Source organism: Candoia aspera, chromosome 2 (assembly GCF_035149785.1).
Source record: "Candoia aspera isolate rCanAsp1 chromosome 2, rCanAsp1.hap2, whole genome shotgun sequence".
NCBI lineage: Eukaryota > Metazoa > Chordata > Lepidosauria > Squamata > Boidae > Candoia > Candoia aspera.
The window spans coordinates 104,211,061-104,228,418 of NC_086154.1; the positions used below are offsets into that span (position 1 = coordinate 104,211,061).

General features: G+C 38.6%; 1 protein-coding gene across 1 annotated transcript in view; it reads right to left on the reverse strand.

Annotated features, from left to right (window-relative positions):
- TBCD (tubulin folding cofactor D) overlaps positions 1 to 17,358 on the reverse strand; it is a 169,330-nt gene that overhangs the window by 18,620 nt on the left and 133,352 nt on the right. Inside the window, exons 28-33 of the mRNA XM_063292673.1 lie at positions 14,222 to 14,337; positions 10,297 to 10,385; positions 8,120 to 8,260; positions 2,026 to 2,109; positions 1,365 to 1,523; positions 669 to 807 (exon numbers count right to left, since the gene is read on the reverse strand). Coding sequence (XP_063148743.1) covers positions 669 to 807; positions 1,365 to 1,523; positions 2,026 to 2,109; positions 8,120 to 8,260; positions 10,297 to 10,385; positions 14,222 to 14,337 — 728 coding nt within the window. The remainder of the gene's footprint in view (positions 1 to 668; positions 808 to 1,364; positions 1,524 to 2,025; positions 2,110 to 8,119; positions 8,261 to 10,296; positions 10,386 to 14,221; positions 14,338 to 17,358) is intronic.

Below are 17,358 nucleotides of genomic sequence, written 5' to 3' on the forward strand. Positions count from 1 at the left end.
CTGAATATCATTAATTTCCTTTATTTTAGCTGTCATAAATCAAATGAAAAGGTGCCAAAGAAATAAAATCTTTTAATTTCAAGTTCAGAGACAGAGGCAACAAATTATGAGAAACAAAGTGACAACTTTTAAACAATGTTCTGTTGAAAAAAAATACAACAGAAATGAAGCTGGAATACAGACAAGCCACTTGTTATCTTCTATATAGAAAGAGAGAATCTTCAAGTCATGAAACCCTGCTGAATATGTTTTATGAGAAAAATAAGACAAAGCCAGTCTTTTCCTCACAATTTGTAAAAGCCCCATATTAGTGTGGATTTATTTTTCAGGAAAAGTGATACAGGCTTCAGACGCAGGTACAGAGTGTGTGTGTGTGCGTGTGTGTGTGTTCCAAATGGTTTAAAGTTTCTCCTATTAGTACTGAACTGTGCAGCACTTCAGGACGAAAAACAGGTCTGTAAGCAAAGTGGTAAGAACCACTTCAAGCATATGAAATCATAATAGATTACTACATCCTGCATATTCATACTTGCATTAATAGACCTGTATTCCTAATCATCAACTTGCTTCCAGAAATTGGGAGCCAATTATATTAATATTTTTTAAATATTCCTTCTGTGTGTATAGTGATAAAGCTGTTTCAAACAAGTAAGTTTTTATTCACTTACTGTTGATTCAGTTAAGCCACCAATTGATACAGTCAGACCTGTCAGAACGTGGTAGCAATAGGACGCTAATCCCAAAAGCTGTGTGACTCTGGGGAAGGCCTGTGATGGAGCATTCCAGTTGAAAGTCACTGCCTCTGACCTGTGAAAAACATTGAAACAAGCACAAAAGAAAGTAGGTCACACAACATACCTATTTGTTATGGTTCTTTTTTAGTCTTAACTTAAATCAGCACTGAAAGTCTTGGATAAAATTAAGAAACTATTTTTGCCATTCAATAGAATAAATGTATTTCAAAGTGCACAATATTCTAGGACTTCACTATCTTTAAATGTATAACTGAAATTAATATATTGATGGTTTTTGCTACAGTACAAGGCAAATCACGCTTTGAGTTGCAAAATAATCTGGATGGGGCAGCTCTACTGAAGTCTGAATGCCATGCCTCATACAAATGAGCGTTTTAAGCCCTTCCCTTGGAGGGGGCTGGGGAGGGATGTGGAACAGCAGAAGAGCAGTGGAGAAAGATTTAAATGCTAGTGTCACTGCTTCTGACCACACCCCCTTGAGGTAGTTCATCTTTTCAGAACAGGCTTCAGTCTACTCTTACAAACATTTGTGGTTAACCACAAGTTAAATAGATGGATTTCTTTTCACATGTATGGCCAAAGGTTTCTTATCCATTCAAGATTGGTTACCTTGGAAATATCCTCTCCAAGTCTTCCCGATGGGGTATATGTGGGACTGGAGGGTTATCATAGTAAAGAAGTGTGAGGAACACAGATCCTGCATGAGCTCGAAATCGGTCAATTTTTTCAGCTGACTGTTGAGCCACAGAGCACATAATCTGCTTGGAACTGAAAGTTAAAACACCATTTAAAAGAAAAACCCAAATCATCCATTGAGAGTTTCTTGCCTTGCCCTGAATAACTCTCCTCCCACAAATGCCTCTCCCCTTGTATTTCACACTCCTGCTAAGAATTCTTTCCAGAAAGAAACAACAGCCATAAAAAAGCAGTATCCTTATTTTGCCACAAGGCTGAGGAGCAACCCAGTAGGACGGTTGGATCGCAGGTCTCTTAGTAGTTGTATTTGGTAAGATTTGGAATAGGAAGACCCAAACTTAAATGGGTAACTGGGCAGTTACTGCTTCCCAGTTTGACCTCTGAGAAGTTACAATCTGCACTCCTTGAGCTCAGACAGAAGCAAGACAGGATCTGCTTAAATCTTTCATTAACAGTAGTGATGGGAGCAACTGATGGCAATTAGTAGGAGTGACTCTTGCAGAAGTCTTTTCTAGAAAAGGCTGATTACTTAACCATACAGAAGGCTGACATAGAATGTTTGCGAAGTACATACATATTTGCATCAATTAAGGTTGGCTCAGTCCTTGTTAACAACAGGGTTATTTCCATCAAACTCGTCATAGCAGCTTCTCTCACCCTGTTGAAGTAAGCATCCACAGACGTAATTTGCTAATGTTAATTTCTAGCAAGCTTCATATAAATTTATAAATCCACAATGCTTCTGTGATCAGAATAAAATGCTTTAGTGTGTACGTCATGCACATACTTAAGTAATGGCTCCAAGATGTTTTTGTTTGGGGAAGTAGAGGGGCTGAAGCAAAGCAGACCACAGTCAATCAGGCATACAAATTCTGCAGCCAAACCTTTAGAGAACATCCTCCCCGCTATATTTCTATTAATGCTCACCCAATTTATTCTAATTCCAGGGACCAACTTTCAAAGAACTTATATATGTATATGTATGTATGCACATGTCTGTGTATGTGTACATATGTGTGTGTGTGTATACACACACACACATACACACTAATGAAAGGCAGATAAGATATGGAGACTAAAAATAAGCCAGAAAGCAAGAAAGACAGTGTTAAAACAGAGGCATGAGAACTCAAGTTGCTTTCCAATCAGTAGAATGCTATGATCACAGGAAAACTGCTGATTTCTTGTTTAGAGGAGAAGGTAGGGATTCACACTAATGTGCACTACCTGGTGCAACTGTCCAATGAGATTCCCAGGTCCTAGAATATTGCTTACCCCAACCTTAAAGTTCAAGCGTACAATCTTGACTGCTGTTAGTCACCTTTATTAATTATGGCATTTCAAAGACACAAAATACAGCCAGCTCCATTTTTTTGTTTTAATTTCTCTAGAACTTCCGAAGCACCCCTGACATTTGGTGCTCACATCACCAATTTCTGGTGCTGTTATGTTTTGCTTTTTAAAAAAAAAATGATTCCCCAAATAGGTGCATGAAGTATTTTCATCCCAACCTCCAAAAGACACAGCAAGAATTTCAAGTCCACCTATGTGGTGATGCTGCTTCACCATCGTGCCTCCTGCAGCATTTGCCCTATTGTGTAGGGCTGATGTACTTGCCACAACTCCTCCTGGACAAAGACTTTTTGGCAGATTTAACCACACTGGATTAGACCTTTGTAGAGCTAGAGTAAAACTTTGTGCTAGTCTGCAGTAACAGGGCCAGCACACAGAAATCACATCTCACCTGTTCTAAAAATCACTCTACTATTTTTTAATAAATATGTAAGTTTAATGTAACTAAACGTAGTAAATCTGTGATCAGGTCTTTACTTAGTTATTTTTATTTTGCTTTTCAGACAAGTAGGAAACAGTAGTTTAAAAGAGAGAGACAGGCTCTGCCATCAGCTCACAATCTACATGACAAGACAGAAAGAATAAGGAATGGAGGGAAAAGAGAACAGTTAATTAAGGACCGAAACAATATGCCGGCATTTACATGCAGTTAAATCTGGGATGATTCTATCTTCCTGTGAAATGCTCACTGAAATATCAGTTTGTGGCACTTGTTCCTTTGAACAACTGATGGGAGGAACATGGACCATAACTGTCAATGACATATGGAATCAGAATGTACTGCCTTCTGCCATTTTAGATATGGAGTAATTAGGACTACCATATGTGGGCTGCAACATTCAGACAACCACTAGATGGAAAAAAGATAAAGAAAAGTCTAACACACCACTGACATCTAGTAGTCATCCAGATGTTTGCAGTCCAGATATGATATCCTTATGTCCACTGGAGCAGAGTTGTTCCTGGCAAGGAAAAACAAAGCAAGCTCTTTCCAGCTGCCCCTTCTTATAAGAGCACTAACGAAATAGAGCACCAACAAGTGTTTTCTTGCCACAATTTTGTTCCTGCAAGTAAAGGATCAGATATCATAGCCCTACATAACCTGAGCTTTTCTCTAGGTGTTCCTACCATCTGAAGTATGACCAGTGTTTTTAAATACTAGATTCCCATTCCTAGAACACTTAGTTGGTACACTTGTAACTATGTCCAGCCAACTGGGAAAAGGATTTTGTTTCCCAAGCTTCTAAAATTGGGAATGCCAGCATTTTTATTTTTGTCAAATGTTATCTGTTTGAACAAATTATTATAGATCTAGTTCTTACATTAATTTGTATGCTTTTTTATCATTTGCACTGCACTTCTGAAATTTCTTAATGCTTTATTAGCTATCCCAAGAATATAAATTTAGGTTGAAAGTGCAAAATATATATTTATCCATTCTGCGAACTTGGTGGCCCTTATGGATAGGGCTATAGGACTGTATAATGGTTCAAAAATGATTCAAAGGAAACACTTTGGACCTTGCACAAGTGCAACACTTTCCTGATAATATGTAAGGCTGTCGTGTCCTTTTTTCAGACTTTCATGAAATCTGAAAAAAGACTGAGCTCTTCTAATGAATAGCAGAGATGTGCTATGTTCAAGCAAGGTCCAAAGCACTTCTTCCCAATAGTTGTCAAAGCATGAACTGTCCTAGTTGAATCATTTTTTAGGTTGTTTTTTTTTTCAAATTTCAACAGAGGAACATCTATATTGTTGCAATGTTAGGAAGGAGTCAGAGACCAATCAGTTATCTTTAGATGACCCTGCTTCATCCATACTCTATTCTTTCAAATGGATACACACTCACTCTGTTAAGTTAATGATGCATCTGCGAACCAATCTCATTTGTACATTCAAAACCTAGATATCCTCAAATGGGAAAGAGTATTTTTCACATATTCTTGGGTTTATGCTATTTATGGGAAATGATCAATAGCCCAAACAAGAGATCAGTGCATGCAAACAACTGAATTAATACAATCTCTGTATATCCTTCCTATCAAAAGACAGGTGTTAAAGTATTCCAACAACAATTATTGCAGGCTGTCCAAAATGTTCCCAGGTATAATAGTAGCCAAATTTTCATTAACTAGGAAAAGTCACAGCTGCAGGATTTATTTATTTTTAATCCCACCTTTATTATTTTTTCTAATAAATAACTCAAGGTGGCGAACATACCTAATACTCCTTCCTCCTCCTATTTTGCCCACAACAGCAGCCCTGTGAGGTGGGTTGGGCTGAGAGAGTGACTGGTCCAAGGTCACCCAGCCGGCTTTCAGGCCTGAGGTGGGACTAGAACTCACACAGACTCCTGGCTTCTAGCCCAGCACCTATGTATGTGCATGTGCGTGCTCTCTCTCTCTCTGTCTCTCTCTCTATATATAAAATATCTATATCTTTTATTTATATATACATGCATAAAACATATTTATAACATATATATAACACACACATGCACACATATATGTATGTGTGTGTTTTATATATATGTAACACATATGCATGTATAGCATCAGTCCTTCTCCTCATGCTATTTTTCTGCAGTGAAATTATCCATCAATAGCAAAAGTACACCTTTGAGCAAATCTGAAAAGGTCCCCTTGCTTGTCCAAATCAAATAAGAGAAGGCATCTTCTTCAGAAGAAATCCTTCTCAAGGGCTCAGACAATCTAGGTGAGGATTTGGTTGCTTCTTCATGCAGATTAACCTCCTATGGATTCACATAATCAAGCTAAACTCTGGTATTAGATGGTTTTACTTCTGGGCATTCAGTGGCTATTTAAATATAATTCTAATCTGTTTTAAGTACCAGTGAGAACAGTCAAAATGGATTATTCCATATAATGAAAGACACAGAAAAGACAGCAAGAGTGCACTCAGAAGTATGTACTGCAGAACAGAAGAAGGTGCATTTGAATAGTGATTGCATGCATTTTTCTGCAAAATGATCTAGTGAACACATTATTTGAACTGCTGTTACACTGGCAGTTTTATAGCTCATTCCCAAGAAATCTATCTGTATCACAACACAGTAAAATATGTTACGTATTTTTTTTACTTTTCCAATGGAAAGTTTAAAATAATGGATGAATATGTAAATAAGAATTAGCCTACTGGAAGTCTATATCTCCCTACACATGCATGCACACGTGTGCACACTCATACACCCACACAGAGAGCAATTAGGCCACTTTTAATCAAAGAACACTTTTTTTCCCCCTCAGACAGCATCTTACTATTAAGTTTTTTATATTTAACACCTGTAGACAGAATTTGAACAAGTCCCAGCAAACAATCTGTCAAAAGGAATGTTAAGTTTGCATATGGAAAATACAGTTTGTTAGCTTTCCCACGAATCCTTTAAAAAAAAATCAAAGCTTCATGTACATTCCTATTCCTTTTGGACATTTTTGCTTACCGGAGCAGACGCACACCTTAAAAAGCATTTTCCCAAGAGTATCCGCACATTCAATTCCCCTTCCAACCCTCTGAGCACCTAGCATTCTGACTGCTACAAATGTTTTGGAGCTTAAATATGAAGTTTTGAGCTAATGGGGTTTGACTATTTGGTCAGAGGTAAAAAACACATCATTTAGCATATAAACAGAAATGCTAACTTTGAAACATCCAAATTTAATATTTCAGTCCTGAGGGTTAAGCATAAATTCTAGAATAAAAATGGATACAAATTTGTGAATCTCTGACTGGAATTTCAGTTATATTTTCCCCCAAAAGTTAAATATAACTTTCTAGAAAGGGACAAGGTAGAAAATATTCCTCTCCTACTAACTCCACATTCTTAGTTAATACTACCCTCTACCTACAGCTACTATTTGTAGGTTTTTCCTTTCTGGACAAATAGTAGCCGAAGGGAACACTGACAGCAGTAAGCTACAATTGCCCTAATATGATTTGGGCCCCCAAAACTAAACATATCTTTAAAAAATAAACAAAAAATGAAATCTAAGTATGGATTTCCCAGCACCATCAAGTCTCCAATCACTCATTGCATGTTTATGCTATGCTATCTCTGAATTTGGTTACATTCTGAAGCTACAGATTATATGCTAAATTCTTTCTCCACTCTTTTGCAGATTTCTTTAGCATGTAAGCATGAAATATGTTTGAATTTTTTTTTTAATCGACTGGCTTAAAGATGCATGTAGCAATTTAAAAGAAACACTGTTCACACACACACACACACACACACATTTTCTGTTTGTGTGTGTGTGTGTGTGGTGCTACAATGAAAAGTTCCACTGTATAAAACCTATTTCTTTCATTTTAAAACTCCTTAATTTAACAATTCTGGCTCTCTGTAACTTAACAATAAAATAATCCACGGTCTCCTTCAAGCTGAGCTCAATGTTTGGTGATTTCATGGCCACATCCAAGTAGTTTTCTTGGCAGCACTACAGCAAATGGTTTGCCACTGCTTTCTTTCAGGTTATAATTTTGATTTTCCAAGCTAGCCTACAGCCCCTGGAGCCTCCAATCAAAGCACTGACCAGGCCTGACCTTTATTAGTTTTGTGTAACCAGGCAAAGTTGTGCAATTTAATAATAGGAAAATTCAAATTTTAATGCAAAACAAATTAACTTTTTGTTGAGCATTGAGGATAAATGGTTACACATTCAGGTTTTTTATTTATGTCAAAATAAAACGTTGTGGTTTGTAGATAACAGAGATAATGAAAATCAGTTGCTCTTTAAAATAATGTGTGCAAAATGTTGTTTGTAGGAGGTAGCAATGTAAGAGGAGACTCCAACTGTTGATACAACTGCACCCTCTGCTGTTTAATCACCATCATAATGGAATATCAGAGAAGCCAATCTGTTCTTTCAGAGTGAAATAAAACTAAGGAAGATTTTGAATTAAACTGAAATAAGATTTTGAATTAAACTAAAAAGAGTGACAATTAAAGATAAAAGTTCAGAAGATTTCTCACCCATGGAAGAAAGCCTCAAAAGTAAGTAACAGCCTTAGTAAGATGTACATTTTTAATTCAATATCTTTAACAGAAGTCCTTATACTGACCCAAGAGAAATTCTGCTAAGCAATTGCTCTGAAATCTGTAGTTTCTCTCAGTCTTTATTTTTACAGAGCTCAATTATACCTCCATAAATTGCTGCAATAATGCAATGTCCCTCCTCAATTTAACTAATATCACTTTTTCTTATATGTATATATACTGGATCCTTCCTCTGAATCTATCATTTTTGCTTTGCATTACAGAACAAAGCTTTGGACTTTATCAAGACCAAACATCTTACCATGCTCCAACATCACCTCGGCTGTCTGTTGTGTAATCATTCAGACCATCCAACAATATGTTGTATATCTGTGTAACATTACTTTTACACACAAATTCATTTGGTGATCCTTCTCCATTCACCCCTACTGTCAAGCAAACTCTAAAGGAAGAAGGAAGGAAGGGAGGAAGAAAGATGACTAATATAACCATACAATGTTAAGGAACATAACATTTATTCATTAACAAATCTCTGCTTAACCCAATAAATAAATAAATAAATACCTCAATACCATCTATTACTGAAAATGAGAACGTAACGCATCATACTTGATATTATAAAAGTCTGTGTTATTGGAAAGTCAAGTCTACACGTATCTATAATTGGTTTTGCTATTACATCCTTGTTATGTAGAATTAACTATAGATTGGGGAGGGGAAGGCAGGGGGAACATACTACTCAACTGATTTTAATATTCTCCCAGCAAAGGTTTTCTCATGCCTAATGATACAAAGAAAGACTAGAGTTCAGTTGGAAATCCAGGAAGAATCATTCTGTGAACAGTTCAGCTTGCTCCTAAGTGACAAGTTGTTAAGACCGTGTCAGCTGTTTTACATAAAAAGGTGACCCATTAGGGACACAGTGGCGCTGCAGGTTAAACAGCTGAGCTGCTAAGCTTGCCAATCGGAAGGTCGACAGTTCGAATCCGCGTGACGGGGTGAGCTCCCGTTGCTAGTCCCAGCTCCTGCCAACCTAGCAGTTCGAAAACATGCAAATGTGAGTAGATTAATAGGTACCGCTTCGGCGGGCAGGTAACAGCGTTCCGTTTAGTCATGCCGGCCACATGACCACGGAAGTGTCTATGGACAAACGCTGGCTCTTCAGCTTTGAAACAGAGATGAGCACCGCCCCCTAGAGTCGGACACTACTGGACTTAATGTCAAGGGAAACCTTTACCTTTACCTTACCTAGAGATCATAAGACATAGTCCCTTATGTCTTATGATCTCTAATGGGTTGGAAGTTATAATACATAAAATACTCTTGCCATTTGCAGTGGATATTTAACAAAGCAATAAGCAATTCCTTCTGCTAACAAGTTGTCACTGGAAGCAAAGCAAGGAGTGCTGGAAAAAATCCCACTGAAGAAGTTTATGGCTTGTTTGAGATGCCTGATTTCCATTGTCAATTCTTTATGTATCATGTTATGGGGCCTGCTTTTATGATACAGGGCTCTTCTGCACATTACAGAATTCATTCCATAGTCTGTACCAGGGTTTCCCAACTGTGAGGTGTACCTCCCTTGGGGAGGTGAAGACAGAACCCAGGGGAGGTGTGAAGAACCTTTTAGTTGTACATTGTTACAATAAATTCACCTTTCCCAAAATTTCATTGTATTGTTTTCATTGTTCATTTGTGTTCATTTTGGTGTTTGGATTTTTAGGGGAGGTGCGTACATTAAGATTACACGAAAGGGAGGTGTGATGGCAAAAAGTTTAGGAACTGTTGGTCTATACAAATTATTTTACACTTTACTGAGAGTTCAAGAACATACTTCAGTTACATTCTATCTTGTGTTCTTATATTCTAATGCCTTAAAAACTGTGTCAATTACATAGTTAAATTGGGGAAACTGCTTAAAGCCCACATGTTTATGGCAGAGACTTATGCAAGACAGCTACCTGGCATATTAAAACAGATGGTAAGCATAAGAATGACTTGAAATGAATTACCAACATGAACTTTTAAGTGCTCATATTTTCAGAAATAAATGAAAAAGAAATGTCTGGATAATGAGCTGAAATTATAATGAAAATTATATTTTTATTTGAAATTAATCTTTCTTGGATTTCTACAATTTACACTACCAAAAGCACTATATTTCTAATGGAGAGATTACTCAGATACAATTTATTTAGCCTATTTATTTATAACAAAGTAGTAGAGACCTGCTCATTTAAAGATTATCGCTTCACAAAGCCTGATCAATATTTTTACAGAACAATGTTCCAGTTTCTTCTATTATTTTTACAATTGTTATGTTCTTATTAAGTTTTGTTTGACCAAAAAAAAGACCATGGCAGGAGATACATTTATATATTTATTCATGTAAATAAATTCATATCAATTCTTATTTATATTCTTAACTACACTCACCACCAAAATAAAAGGATATGTGAAACAAAAAGGTTTACGTACTTTGCAACAGCTTTTAGGCCATCTCTTCTGGATTCAGCAAAACTCACACCTCCAGAAATCGAAGTGACTTTTTTCAAAGCGTCTAAAACCTCAAAGAATAAAAGAAAACCCAAATATTATACCTGCACTTGATTAGGTTTCTCATAAAATATTATGTAAAAACAATGGAGATGAAGCAGCTATAATTAAGTGGGTCACAGAGGAAAAGTGGTAGATGCAAGAAGGAGGAAATGTAAATATGTAGTAATTTCGTATTACACACAAAGTGCACTTTTCATGTGGTTTCTAATAGAGATGTGCATTAGATTCAGCCAGATATCGAGGCTGATTTTCATTTACCAGGGTGACAAGACAAGCCCAAACCTGCTCCATTTCAATTCTGCATCTCCATGAAGTTTGGATTCCCTGAAGCTCCAGCTCCAGATTGCAAAAGATGGCTTAGGAGCACTTGCACAAGCACGCGCGCACACACACACACACACACACACACACTCAAACACATATTCAGGGAAAGAGCGAGGGAGGATTACTGTATTCAGTATCCAGCAGGCCTGCCCTTGAATCAAAGTGATCCTAGTGATCAGGCCCCATTGGCTACCTCTCTCAAAGGATCCTGAAAGAGTCTTGCTCATGTTTTGCCCCACCTTGCTAGACTGCCTAGCCTGTCCTTCTGAGTGACTGTACAGTAATATTTTGTGATCTGTTTTGGCTGGTTGTCTTGGCCATATAATCTATTTTTTAAAAGTTTTATTACTTCCACCTCAACCACTGACAATCAGCTGCACTATATTCAAGAAATGGCATGATAATTCCTTACAAACAGCCTTTTTAATGTGCAAAAGCACGTAACTAATATATTTGAAACTTAACATTGGTATTCTCAAAAATCCATCAGTTTTTGTCTTGAAACCACCAAATTACAGTAATCATCACTATGGTCAGCACTGCCACCATGTTTTTAACCCATATACCCCCAACTTCTATGAAATCTGGTATGTTTCAAATCAGGATGCACTATCTGTTGTTGTTGTTGTTTATTCATTCTGTCGCTTCCGACTCTTTCGTGCCTTCATGGACCAGCCCACGCCAGAGCTTCCTGTCAGTCGTCAACACCCCCAGCTCCCCCAGGGATGAGTCCGTCACCTCTAGAATATCATCCATCCACCTTGCCCTTGGTCAGCCCCTCTTCCTTTTGCCCTCCACTTTCCCTAGCATCAGCATCTTCTCCAGGGTGTCCTGTTTTCTCATTATGTGGCCAAAGTATTTCAGTTGCACTATCTGTACACCCCTTGAATCAATCCACCACATATGAGTAATTTATGCAGTTCTACCAATCAAAGCGATTATGCAGTTCTCTTTTTTCTTAAATGGCAGTGGTGGCTTCTCCTGTGCGACTGCCCTTGCAGTAAAAGAGACACAGACCCTCAACTGCCCAGCCTCCACATAGTGCTGAGCAACAGTGGAAGCAGGAGCAGGAGCAGGCCAGTGATCCTATGGAAAATCCAATCTACATCCTGCAGCTGTCATGTGGCCTACTTCACAGAGTACTGTCATCTTGCCTCACACTTGCTACTCCTGAACTTGGAAGGATCAGCATATGCCTCATTTGTATCTTCCCACTGCTTCAGTCTGTACTATTTAGTGAATTCAATGAATAAGAAAGGACTCTACTTAAGACATTTTGAACAGTGTAAATTATGGATTTTGGCTGTCTGTGTTGGAGGGCTGGTATTGCAGGGATGTAACTATTTGGCTCCTCCTGATGAAAGGCAGGGATTTGATAGTGACTCTCCAGTTTTTCCAAACCACTTGGGTTTATAGTCACAGTCTGGGCATTTAGCATCCACAGTGAGAACAGTGGAGGGTGGTGGAACTGAGAGGTAGAACACGGAGTAGGTGACAGATATAAGGTCAACTAACTGTTGGAGTCTAGGAATGCTGAGTACTAAAGGAGAAGCATCCCAAAGACCTGATCAATTAACTGGAAAGATTACTGAAATCTTGGAGTGTGAACCTGGGCCCTTTGTTTTGGGAGAGGAAGGACAGGGGTTGGGGGTGGTATGTCAGGGAAGATAAGAGATAAAACCGTCAATCCTTTGTCATGGTCAGATCACTTTCTGTTAACCCTAGTTCTCTGCAATGACCCTTCACTGCAGGGAAGAAGGAATTACTTGATTGGTCTGCTCTAGATGCCTGATGAACCTTGTTGGGTTTCAACATGAATTTGGCGATATTCCTGAGGCTCTGATGCATGGTTCCTCTGAGGCCCTCATGACATGGAACAGGAAGTGGGGGTGATAAGGCCTTGGATTAAATTGCACCTTTGCAGCCTCTCTGTCGGTAAATCCGACAGCCATCCCCAGAAATAAGAAATGCCTAGAGTCCTACTGAAAGTAAACAAGAAGTAAACCTGATCAAACACAGATAAGACTTAAAGACTTACTTCATGGTGATAAGAGTGGCAAAACATAATTATTTTTCTGCTTTTTTCACATCCACAGATAGCCATCCAGTGGCATAGTTTAGAGTAACCCAGGCCTCCTAAGGAGGGAGGAACCAGAGGAATATCTACAAGGCTGTGAAGACTACTCTAAGCATCTTTTGAGGGAGAGAGTAGCACCTCCAGTTCTTAAAGAAACTGTGATCAATCCCCTTCTCAAGAAATCTTTCCTGGATACGCAAGAGTAAAGATTGTCTAGAGAGTGGCTATGTAGCAACAAAGGGATCTGGATGAAAACAGATTATCTGGATCCCCTTCCAGCTGGGTTACAGACTGAGACACAGCACTCAGATAGTACTGATTGCACTTATAGATGACTTTTGGCAGGACCAGGATGGAGGTAGTACATCCACCCTAGCAGTTCTTGAACCTGGATTCTCAGTTCTTGCTGGAAGAGCAGGTGGCAGCCATGGCAGGGGAGCTTTTGCCCAAATCATCTGCCAGTTGAGCCCATTTCTGGAGCAGGAAGCCCTACACATGATCACTCACGTCCTAACCTCTCTCTCTCTCTCTCCCTTTCCCTCTCACACAGACACAAACACACTCCTCAACTATTGCAATTTGGGCTTGAAAACCACCTGGAAGCTGCAAGTGATCCAGAACGCAGTGGCATGAGTAATTATGGATGGATCTCGGTGTGCCCATGTAATGTCACTGCTTCACAAATAGCACTGGCTCCCTGTAACATTCCAGGATAATTCAAGGTGCTGGTTATAATCTGTAAAGCCCTTCATGGCACAGGACTGGCTACTTGCAAGACCACCTGTCTCCAATTGTCTCTGCTCAACCCATGAGATCCAGCAGAGTATTCATGCTTTGGATCCCTTCCACAACACAATGTCTTCTAGTAGGACCCAGGGGGCATGTTTTCTTTGTTGCAGCACCTGCCCATGGAACATGATTTTTCCCAAGGTTTGGATCCATCTTTTCTTCCACATGGTCCTAAAAACCTGTTTTTTCTGAGCATTGGACCAGACCATGGAATGAGCCTGAACAGAATGTAAGACCCTTGAATGAGATATGTGTTGGTTAGCCTTGGTTGCTTGTTATTATTTATGTTATTCACTTATCCTGTTGCATTTTATGTTATGAAAGTTTAGTTTAGTTTAGTTTAGTTTATATTCCTTGCTTTCATGTTTCCTCAAATTGTAAGTTGCCCAAATTGGGTGGCCATATACAGTAAATCTAATAAATAAATAAGTGACTTCCAGACATTCAGCTGTAAAAGTGAGGTGATGTTGAGATTTCATCGTTAGTCTTAATTGCCAATGGAGACCAAAGAAAAAGTAGCATAAATTTGGTTACAGAAATCACACATTGAAGGCACTATTATTTTATGTTTAACAAAGCAATCATGTATCATTTAAATATTTTTAAAATACTGGAAAACTGTTATTAAACATTCTAGCCTGCATCCTAGCTCACCTCCTGGAGTTTGCCTTTTAGAAGGAACTTCGGAAGGGCACCCAAGGCTAGTGAAAAACCACAGCGAATCATTTCCTCGTGGTTTTGAAGTCCTGAAATGTATTGCACCAGCAAATCTGGAAAACATAACTCTCACTGTGTGAGTAATTAAAACTCCAGAAACAATGCTTTACATCATTAAAATAACCATTGATTATTCTTGAGAGATGGTGGTTGTTGAACAAACAATTGCAAATTTTGTTTATATAATATTCAGTATACAATGTACTACTTATGTATTTGTTCTGCCCAGAAACATTCAAAAGTTTTATTATGACAATATTTTGATAGCCAAGCATAAAGGTAAACTCCTCAAGATGGCACAGGTCCATTTTTTCTTCAGGGACATTTTGTTATAACTTCATTGCAAGATATGTTCTAAAGCATTTATAGTGAATTCTCTGAAAATAGGGAAAACATTTTTAAAAAATACAGCCAGGAAGCAATTCCAAGAATTTATATATATTTAAATTCAGTTGACTTTGAGTAGTGATCTTTTTGGGGAAAAAATAGTTTTTCATCCTACTGAGCTTCCAAAGAGCTCTTAAAAACCTCGCTCTTTCACCAAGCCACTGGGTAACAGAAAGTGGTCTCTCCCCGATAGGAGTTTGACATGGAATATGTTATGCATTGTTATCCTCCCCAATGTGCACTATGTACTCTTCTGGTGTTTCTGTTTTGGTTTGCTTTTAGCTGTTATTTACTTGATGTTTTAACCCCACTGTGTAAGCCACCTAGGACCACTCTATGATTGAAATGCCATACAAGTAGACAAACAAAGAAAATGCTTTCCTGGAGCAGCACGGTATTTACAGAGCACTGGCCTATGAAACAAAGAAATATTCTAATTTAATGAAAACACAAACAAGTTAATTAAAAATTTAACAAAAAAATGTGCTAGAGAAAATATGGTAATTGGTCATACAAAAGTTTGTTTTATCTGAAATTATCCTCTTACTTTATTGAACATGTTGTAAATATTATGTCTGCATTAAAAAAGAAAAAGAAAAGAAAAAAACCCACTAATTTTCATCAGAGCTTGTAAAGTGGAAAACTGGAGAGTTGTGGTAAAGAAAGGGAAAGAAGAAATCAAATTAATAGAAAAACAAAAGATGAACTTAGGTATCCACACAAGGCATCTCCTGCGCTATAAAAACAAGCCACGACGATTCTATGCAGATTCATATCACCACTACGTTTAAAGTGGTATTACTTGAATGTGTGTCAATTCTATGCCAATTACAATCCAGACACTGGACAATTAATATGTTAGAGTTATATTTTACAATTATTTCAGGACTTTTAGTAGCCTGAAATAACAGTAACATCCTATTATAAAGATGAATGGATTAATCTGCTTCAAGGAATTTTTTCTGTGTCCATCTTCGTATAGGAAGAAAGTTTATGAATATTTAAATATGCCTATGCATTTTAAATGCACAAAAACATATATTTAAATACATATTTTAGTTTATGTTCTCACAAAACATACATTTATCCTAAAACATGTATCTGAAACTTTATCACCTTTTTTGAGCAGAGAAATGCATTGTAAAATTAAAGGACACAAAACTAAAAGGTAACTATTTTCTAATCCATGTTATTAGCCTAGTAATTACTGATCAGGTCAGTTCATGTCAAAATTCCCCAAAAATAAAATTCTTAAGCACTCCACCTCTGTTTTATTTATATGTTGGGGAAAATACATAAATAATTAAACTGACCAATGCTGTAATGGTTGCCCTAGCCCCAAATACTCAGACTCACAAGAGGCTGCTAAATGAAATCTGATTTATTTAGAGTACTAAAGACAGATACAAAGAAAGCTGAGAATGAGCAAAAGCGCGCCAAATACAAACTTAAACCCTTGGTGCAAACGTATCCCGCCTCCCTCGTAACAGCCCCGCCCGACACAGGTGCTAGCAATCGTCAGAGTTGCTAGCCTGGGAAAGTAACCTTGAGCGCAGTAGATAATACAAATACATTCCAAAGCAAAGCCAAAAGATAAACGTTCCCATCCTCCCGAGAAAGATGAAACACGCATCCAATTAATGACATGCGAAACGTTACGATGCATCAAAGACATTGAAACGGCGAACATGACATACCGCCCTCCTAAAATACACTTAGGGACCCGGTTTTGTGGGATAAGCAGAGTGGAAGCGGGCCACCAAAACAGGGGAAGCTACATCTGGTGCAGCGACCCACTCAGGATGAGGGAAATGTTTCCAACGAACTAAGTATTGCAAAGAATTGCGAAGGCGTCTAGAGTCCAGAATTTCTTTAACTTCGAAGTGTTGCTGACCATCAATCATGATGGGGGTGGGAGGTGGAGGTTGACGATGCCAGCGGTCAGAAGGAATAGTCGGTTTGAGTAAGCTGCAATGAAAAACAGGGTGTAAGCGTTTAAGGTTATGAGGCAAGTCAAGTTTAAAAGTCACAGGGTTAATCTGAGCGATAATCGGGAAAGGACCCACAAACTTAGGCGCAAGTTTCTTTGAAGGTTGGGATGACTTGATAAACTTCGTTGAAAGGTACACAGAGTCCCCCACTTGGAATGCCGGTTGGGGGGCCCGCTTCCGATCAGCATACAGTTTATAGTCTGCTTGTGCATCTGCCAATGCCTTTTGAATCATTGGCCAGGAGTCAGCCAGTTGTGTTGTCCAATCATCTGGAGTGACTACACCAGCCGGAGGTTGTGGTAGATCAGAGATAGGTACAAAGTCCTTACCCAGGGCTACCCGAAATGGGGTTTGGCCAGTGCTTTGATGCACTGCATTATTGTAAGCCACTTCAGCAAATGGTAGGAGGTCTACCCAATTGTCCTGCTGGTAATTCACAAAAGCTCGAAGGTACTGTTCTAGAGTCGAGTTAAGCGCCTCAGTGGCCCCGTCCGTCTGAGGATGCCAAGCCGTGGACAGGGCTTGTTTCGTGCCTAACAGCTTGAGAAACGCCCGCCAAAATTGCGAGGTAAATTGTGTACCTCTGTCCGAAATCAAGCGGGAGGGGCATCCGTGCAACCTGTACACGTGTACAAGGAATAGGCGAGCCAATTGACGGGCCGACGGAATGGACACGCAAGGGATGAAGTGAGCCTG